Genomic DNA, 7,786 nt, shown 5'->3' with positions numbered 1-7,786 from the left:
TCCGAACCTACCTGGCACTCCCACCCCCCTCCCCAAAGCCATATCTGAGCCAACCATTCACCATCATCATCTTCATCTTCTTCACCATCATCCCCATCTATCACTGTCTCTTCTCAGCCACCATAACCTCCATCACCATCACCTCGGCACCGCCACAGCCACCTCCCTTCACCACAACCTCCGGCGACAAAAACACATGACATACACACTAACAGAGGAAATAAGAGAGCAAGGAGGAAGAGAGCAGAGAAACGAGAGATTCAGAGAGTAAAGAGAGAGCACGAGAAGAGATCCGAGAGAGGGATGGTATCGCGCCGTCACCAGCCACCGTCATGCACCACCACCGCCGTCAAGACGCCGAGCCACCACGCAAGAAGAGGGAGACATTGTCGTTGTTGCCAACGTCGAGGGAGAGAGCGTGCGTCGCGAGCCAGAGACGCCGCAAGGGGGAAGAGGAGCCGTCGTGCTCCGCCACTGCCCAGTCACTGTCGAGCTTCGAAGAGGGAGAGAAAGTGCGCGAAGATGAGAGAGAGAAGGAAAGCCGATCCTGTCACCACCGCCACACCCAGTCGCCGTCATCATCACAGGAGCTCGTTGCCGTCACTAGCGGGAGTCGCCGCCGCTGTCGCCGAAACCACTGTCTCCGTTTGTTTCTCAGCCTTGTCTCTGTTTCTAATTCCTCTCTTGTGTGATGAGATCGCTGCTGCCGTGGTGGTGGCCGTGGGGTTGTTTGTGCTTAAACGAAGCTAATACTGCTGCCGCTCCATTCCTCTGTTCTTTTCAAGTTTTAGTAAGTTGTCCTTGTTCCAAAACCCTTATTGTTACCGTTCTATTTTCATGGTTGATTGAGAATTTTGAGACATTATTGCATTAGGGTTATGTCAATACCTTTGCAAGTTGTTCGATGGCATTGTTGTTGCGGGAAGCTGTTGGTGCGGCTAATGCCGCTACTGCTGCTGATTCGATTTAAAGTCGTTGTCGCCGGAGGTTGTGGTGAAGGGAGGTGGCTGTGGCGGTGATGAGGTGATGGTGATGGAGGTTATGGTGGCTGGGAAGAGACAGTGATGGATGGGGATGATGGTGAAGAAGATGAAGATGATGATGGTGAATGGTTGGCTCAGATATGGCTTTGGGGAGGGGGTGGGAGTGCCACGTAGGTTCGGAAACCCACGAACCAAGCTCAGATCCAAGCCAGGGCACTTTTGTCACACGGACAGCATCTATCATGGGTACAAGATTAGTTTCGAGCTTTCATGGGTACAAATGTCAGCGTTTTCATCTCTTATGGGTACAAATGGTCATTTATTCCACATTAAACTATAAAATTTTATTTTTTAATTTCCTGATTAATAACTAATTTATTCGCTAATTATTTACTAATCTCTCGGATTTTACATGAAAATCCTAACGCTAGTAACAAAAAGCAACGCAATTTCGAAACCTACCTCCCACAGAGGACATCACAGAAACAATCTGTCTGGATTCCACTCTGTTCCAGACTTAAGTACCACAGCTTCAATTCCGTGCAAACACTTGAGTCAAACTTCTTTTTTTTTCTTCTTCTTGTTCCTCAATATGGAAGATTCGCTACCAACAGCGCTGCCACAATTTAGGGATAACGAGCTCGATTTTTCTTAAAGTGAACCCATGTTCTTAGTTATCCGTTAGGGTTTCAACAGAAACCATCTTCTTTCTGAAGATAAAAGAGAACGAAGGTTTTCTAATTAATTTTGTTTAATTAATCTTTAAAATAAATAGTTTATTTTGAGTTGGCACTAAAAGGACAGCTCACTCAAAAGAACAGTGCCAGCAAAGAGTAAAGAGAGCCACGTGTCCACTCAAATTAACAACGCCACACATTGATGGCCGAAAAGGTGAATGTGTCCGCCGGAGTGGATAAATATTGTGCACGCGTGACTTATTAAATGATTGAAGTATAATCATGTCCAACATGTAAATTTTTAAGTGTATTTTTGTCCCTTCTTTCTTTTTTTTTTTAAATTTATTTGTCTATAAAATCTTATTTATATTTAAAGTAACTAAAATATTATTTTTTTGAAGTTTATTTTCCTAACACAATTCTCACATATCATACGAATGGCAAGGTCATAGGAAACTGTATAATAGGCTTTCTATCCCCAAAAAGAGTAGGTCACCACCAAACATAGCTTTGGTTTAATTAGTATCTGAACTAGGGTGCCAAAGTAAGAGGTTAGGAGAAACAAAAATAGCAAAACAAAATAATTTCCTCCCTTCCCAAAGCAAGGAAAGTCCTAATCGAACCATCATTCTATGGACATAAGGAAACTTAGATCTTTATAGTTCATGCCACCAGATTCACTTCCCCTCTTGTTAAATGTTTCTCTTGCTAATTCCCTCTTCTTCTCCTGCAACAACAGTATCTTTTCCTCAATGCTGTCCAGAACAACCAATCTAACAATCTTCACCGCCTCTTTCTGTCCAATACGATGGATGCGATCCATTGCCTGTTCCTCGACAGCCGGATTCCACCATGGCTCCATGAAATACACCGTGGTGGCGGCTGTGAGATTTATACCTGCACCTGAAGCCCTAAGGCTTGCAAGCAGAACGGTCGGTCCGTTTTCTTTAGTGTCTTGAAATTGATCAATAACATTAGCCCTCTGTTTAACTGTCATCGAGCCATCAATGCGCAAAGTCTTGAAACCAGCCTCCTTCAAAGGCGCTTCCAATAACACTAACAACTTGCGAAATTGTGAAAACACTACCGATTTTGCTGTTGGCTTCTGTTCTCTTGATTCTTTGAGAAATTTTATCAAAGCAGATGTTTTGGAAGATAACTTTTTATCCGATGATGAGGATGAAGAGGTACTGTCAGCTTTAGAAGGCTCTATTGGGGCTGAGAACAAGTCAGATTCAGATAGAGCTTGACGGCAAAGAGGACAACGGGATCTGCTGGATTGTAGAGATTTCAGAATACAGAGTCGGCAGAAGATGTGAGCACAGCTGGTGATAATGATGTCCGCTGAAGGAGAAATGCAAATTGGGCACTCGTAATCTTCACATTCTTGCAACATCTCAACTAACTTTTGCAACAACTCTGGGTTATTCGAAACATCTGCTCAAAAACAGTATGGTTAGTAGAATATACTAAATGTCATTTTTACCTCTTCTTCAGTTATCAAAGAAAATAGATATTTCTATCTGAATCAACATACCAAGACATCATTCATATTGTGAAACCAGTAGCCGAAAGAACTGTGTATATTCTTTAAAATGTTCTAAGGGAGATTAAAACGAATTCATCCATATTCCAAGATTCAAAACACTGAGCACTCTGGAATTTGATAAAAAGAAATTAATTGTACATCAAACACTAAGGACTTGTTTGGGTGCCATTCTCGCAAAATATCTTTTACAGAAGTAAAAGTGATTTTATGTTTGGATATCTCATGTAAAAAAATCTTTTTATCTATCAATTATTTTTTGGTAAAATAAGATAAAAGTATTTTTTTGTTCATTTATTATGTGAAAAAACATTTTTTTTAAAGGAAAAAAGATCTTTTAAAAAAAGATATAAATTGTAGCTTCTCAAAAAAATTATTTTTTTTATTTTTCTAGTGTTTTTACTTTTACTGTTAGAAATTTGCCAAACACACTAAAAAATAAAAAAATATATGAAAAAAGATTTTTTTATCGATTTAATGACACCCAAACAAGCACTAAATTATGTTGAACATTCTGATTCTAATACTGCACTAATCCAGAGAAGTGCCAGTAATTTTTCAGGAATTATGACTCAGCCTCAAGTGGTAAGTTTGGTGTCTCTTTAAATTTAAGGATCAAAAGTTCAGCAACATGCGTTAAAATTTTGTGAAAATCCTGTTCTCAGGTTTACACTTACATTTCATGAGAAGGATGTAAATTTACTGTAATAAAGTAAGCGACGACCCTGAAGCAGTCACATGGAATTATAAATTGAATATAGGAATCTACTAAGTAAATATCTACTGTTTACTGTGTGGCAAGGAAAGAGAGTATATACCTTCAAGATTAGTTGAACGGAATGTCGTTGCGAGATCAGTGGGGCACAATGCTAAATCAGTACAGATTTGGCGAAGACGCAAAAGCATACTTAGTACAACAGGAAAATTGTTAGTTCCATTGGTAAAACTCCTCATTAAAAGCATCGCTTCTTCTTTCATCCGATCATACAATTCACGTTCTTCTGAATTAAGTTCAACATATTGAGTCTCAATAGTTTTTGGTGGCACCCCTAACAATCCATTATCTTTTGTTCTTCTTAACGAAATTGCAGCCATCAAAACCTAATGAAACAAGTTGGTATAACAATCAGAAAGACTGAAACCACTTATACAAGAAACAAAAACCCAAAACACATAAGAACAATCAATGAAGTTCATTCAGCCCAAAGAAAGAGAACAATCAACACAACTACACAAGAAATAAGAAAAATAATACATGTGTGGAACAGGCTTAAAATACATGTTATAAACAAATAATGTGCTGAATTCAGCTTAGGCTAATGACTAATGTAAGGTACCACAAGGCAGCATAGTATGCAATGTAACACAATGCAACAAAAGCTTTGATGACAATGATAAAGATAACTAACAAGTTATTATTGTAATATACCTGCAGGCGTGAGAGGCCGCTCTGAAGGCCCTGATTAAGAGGCCGTTGCACAAGGCTGCGCCAATAGCTCTTTATGGAGAAGGGCTCAAAATGCAGGAAAGCCATGAGAGAAAACAAGTCCAAGGAGCCATTCTGAATAGGTGTGCCGGTGACAGCCCACCTCCTCTTGGCATTGAGACTAATAACCATCTTGCTCTGCCGGGCATTTGAATTCTTGATAGTGTGAGCCTCATCCAATATGATCCTCCTCCACACCACTTTCTTCACGGGCGAGTCGGGGTCATCCTCCTCCACGGAGAGTGTAGAGTAAGTAGTGAGCACCAAATCATAATCCATGAGGTCCTCAGCATTCTTAGCCCTCTTGTCACCATAATACATGCAAGTCCTCAGTGAACCAGGCACAGTGTGTTCTTCCAATTGCGAAATCCATGTCGAAAACACAGAAGGAGGGCACACTACAAGCGTTGCACTGCTCTCCCCAATCTCAATCTTTCTTCTCTTCTTTCCCTTTCTCTGACCAGAATCCTTGTCAAGGGCAATAAGAGAGAGCAAAGTGAGAGTCTTCCCGAGCCCCATTGCATCGGCCAGGATCCCTCCCCTCAAAGGCTCTGGCTTAACGCACGTGCTGTAATTGGTCAACACGTTGACAAACTCGCCCCCTTCTCCCACCTCCCAAAACGGTGGAAGCTCCTCGCTTTTCTCTCTGTTGAGTAGCCACCACAGCCCTTCCTTCTGGTGCGCCATGAGCTTCGACCTCACAATGCTCTCGGGAGGCTCAAGCGCGTGAGACACACGCTCCTTGACCGTCAAGCTCTCATCAACAAGCCTGAAAATCTCGTCCACACTCTTGAACCTCGAATCAGCGCGGGTTTCTTTAACGGCAACGGACTCCGATAACGTAAAGGAGGCGTCGTTTTGGGTTATGAGGTGGAGGCCTCTCTCGGAGATGAGCTCAATGACAGTGGGGAACGAAGGGAGAGGGGCGAAGATGTGGATTTGGCAGAGGAGGCGGAAGCTGTTGGTCTTGGAGCGGCGGTTGGGGACAATGGCTTCGACGGTGATGAGTTCAGAGTCGATGAGAGGGGAAAGCGCGGCGGCAACGGTGCGATCGATGTGACCGACCTGGATGGAGCGGGTGTTGAGGACTTTGATGGCGTTGGGGTCGTAAGGGTTGAGGGGTTCGCGGAGGAGGGCGACCATTTCGCGGCCGTTGACGATGCCGGAGTAGTAGCGGAGGCCGACGATGTTGGCGTTGATGAAGCCGATGAGGTGGGGGTCGCCGTCCTCTTGGGTGTAGGGTTGAGAGATGTCGGTTTCATCTCCCAAGTCCATGGCTTCTCTTTTCTTCTGTCACTCTCAATCCAATTTTCAAACTTCAAATTCCAAAAGACCAAAACTGAAATGTTTGCTTTTAAAGATTTCGCCACGTGTGTCTTTTTATTTTATCCTCTACCATATACAAGTGTGTTTGGTTAATGGTTAAATTATTGATTTACTCAATCACTTAGGGTGTGTTTGGATTTGCGTTGGAGAACGAGAGAAGCTTGTTTGGGTTTTTTGAAAACTTTATCTTTATGTTTGGCAATATTTTTATGCTGTAAATGCAGAAGTGATTTCTGCTTTCAACCCAGGTTTACCAAAAGCTAAAAATTCTAGCTTTTCCGTTCACCTTTTCACGTTGGATTGAACTTTAGGTTCTATGTACCAATTATGTCCTTCGTAATTCATATGTTTATTTTTTTTATAGTACTTTTTTCTAATACTCTCTTATGTATATTATTATTTTTTATAAAATTTTTATTTTTTTATATGAATTCTTTTACTTTTATTGTTATTTCTTTTTTGTATGGAATATTTTTTTTACTTTGTATTATAATTCTATTAATTCTATTAGAGTACTAAAAAATATTGAGAGTACTAAAAAAATATTAAAATTTATTTAAATATTTAAAATAAAATTATAAGAACATAAAATAATTATTTAAATTCATGTCTTTTTTGTAATTTTTTATCTAAAAGTGATTTTGAATAATGTAATCCAAACAATATTTAGTTTATTATAATCCATTTTGAATAAGAATTATCAAACATAAACCACGTTAATACTAACTTACTTTTGATCAAAATCAATTCTACAAAATCAATTTTATACAAACTTCAGTTTGCAAACCGTAATCCAAACACACACTTATTAGTTGAATTGGTAAAATTGGTCATAAAAAAAAGTTTATTTTTAAACGTTTTTTGTTAAGTATAGAGTGTTTTACACTTTATTTATTCGTTAAATTTAAATTTTTTATTTAAATAGTCTGAATTTAAAAAGGTAATCTGTTAATCAAGTTAACTATTTTTTTTATAAATTTTAGGTTTTTTTATAAGTTTTAGATATTAAACTGAAATTCAAAAAAAAATAATATATAAATATTAAAAATAACATATTTGAATAACAAAAAATGTTATTGGACTTTAAAATTAAAATAAATAATACACAAAAAATAAGTTGAAAATTCATATAGTTTAGATGTATAAACAATATTTATAAAATTTTAATTTTAATGAATTTGATTTAAAAAATTACTTATTAGCAAAACTTAAAAGTGAGAATTTTTCTTAACAAGCGTAATAAATTACTTAAAATAGAATTGTATTTGAGGTTTTTGTTTGTAGCTATGCAGTATGAACAAAGATTTGAGAGGTTTTAGAAATTTGGCGAACTTACAGGTTAATTTTGGTGAACTATCAACAGTGGTTTCATGATTTAAAAAAAAAAACGATAAATTATGCTTTCAATTTTTCATTTTTTAATGAATGAAATTATGTTCATTGGTGTTTATTATTTTTTGGTCTTGATGTTCATTGTTAAGAAAGTGAGACTTGAGGGGTTTTTCAATTTAATTTTATTTGGAAGGACATTTTTTTGAAAGCCCATTTTGAAAACAAACAAACCAAAAGGACTGGATTGTATAAGGGAGCCCAGTTTGGAAACAAACATAGATGGATTAAATGAGCCATAATGCTCATCTTTACCGAATGACATTTCATTTGGGTTAGGGCCATTATTTTGGAAGATAAAGGTAAAGTCACTGTGCCAGGCTGAAAGAAATACATACCAAAAAGAAGGATGTCAGACCGAAAGAAGAGAAGGGAATGA

The 7,786-nt window shown here is 38.4% G+C and overlaps 1 protein-coding gene across 1 annotated transcript; it reads right to left on the bottom strand.

Annotated features, from left to right (window-relative positions):
- LOC107623518 (putative SWI/SNF-related matrix-associated actin-dependent regulator of chromatin subfamily A member 3-like 1) lies at positions 2,107–6,130 on the bottom strand. The gene is made up of 3 exons (XM_016325828.2): positions 4,636–6,130; positions 4,025–4,307; positions 2,107–3,097 (listed from the first exon to the last, which is right to left on the bottom strand). The coding sequence occupies exons 1-3, from the start codon at positions 5,965–5,967 to the stop codon at positions 2,286–2,288; spliced, it is 2,427 nt and encodes an 808-aa protein (XP_016181314.1). The 5' UTR covers positions 5,968–6,130; the 3' UTR covers positions 2,107–2,285.

This window comes from Arachis ipaensis, chromosome B10 (genome assembly GCF_000816755.2).
Source record: "Arachis ipaensis cultivar K30076 chromosome B10, Araip1.1, whole genome shotgun sequence".
Classification (NCBI taxonomy): domain Eukaryota; kingdom Viridiplantae; phylum Streptophyta; class Magnoliopsida; order Fabales; family Fabaceae; genus Arachis; species Arachis ipaensis.
The sequence above is the reverse complement of the archived record's forward strand: the minus strand, read 5'-3'. Positions and strand labels throughout refer to the sequence as shown.

What these genes read in the sequence shown, in the direction of transcription:
- LOC107623518 (XM_016325828.2), bottom strand. Translation starts at nt 5,967, where the DNA reads ATGGACTTGGGAGATGAAACCGACATCTCTCAACCCTACACCCAAGAG. An exon ending in GCGGCCTCTCACGCCTGCAG is followed by an intron (nt 4,308 to 4,635) that starts GTATATTACAAT and finishes TTGTTTCATTAG; the next exon opens with GTTTTGATGGCTGCAATTTC. An exon ending in CCGTTCAACTAATCTTGAAG is followed by an intron (nt 3,098 to 4,024) that starts GTATATACTCTC and finishes GTTTTTGAGCAG; the next exon opens with ATGTTTCGAATAACCCAGAG.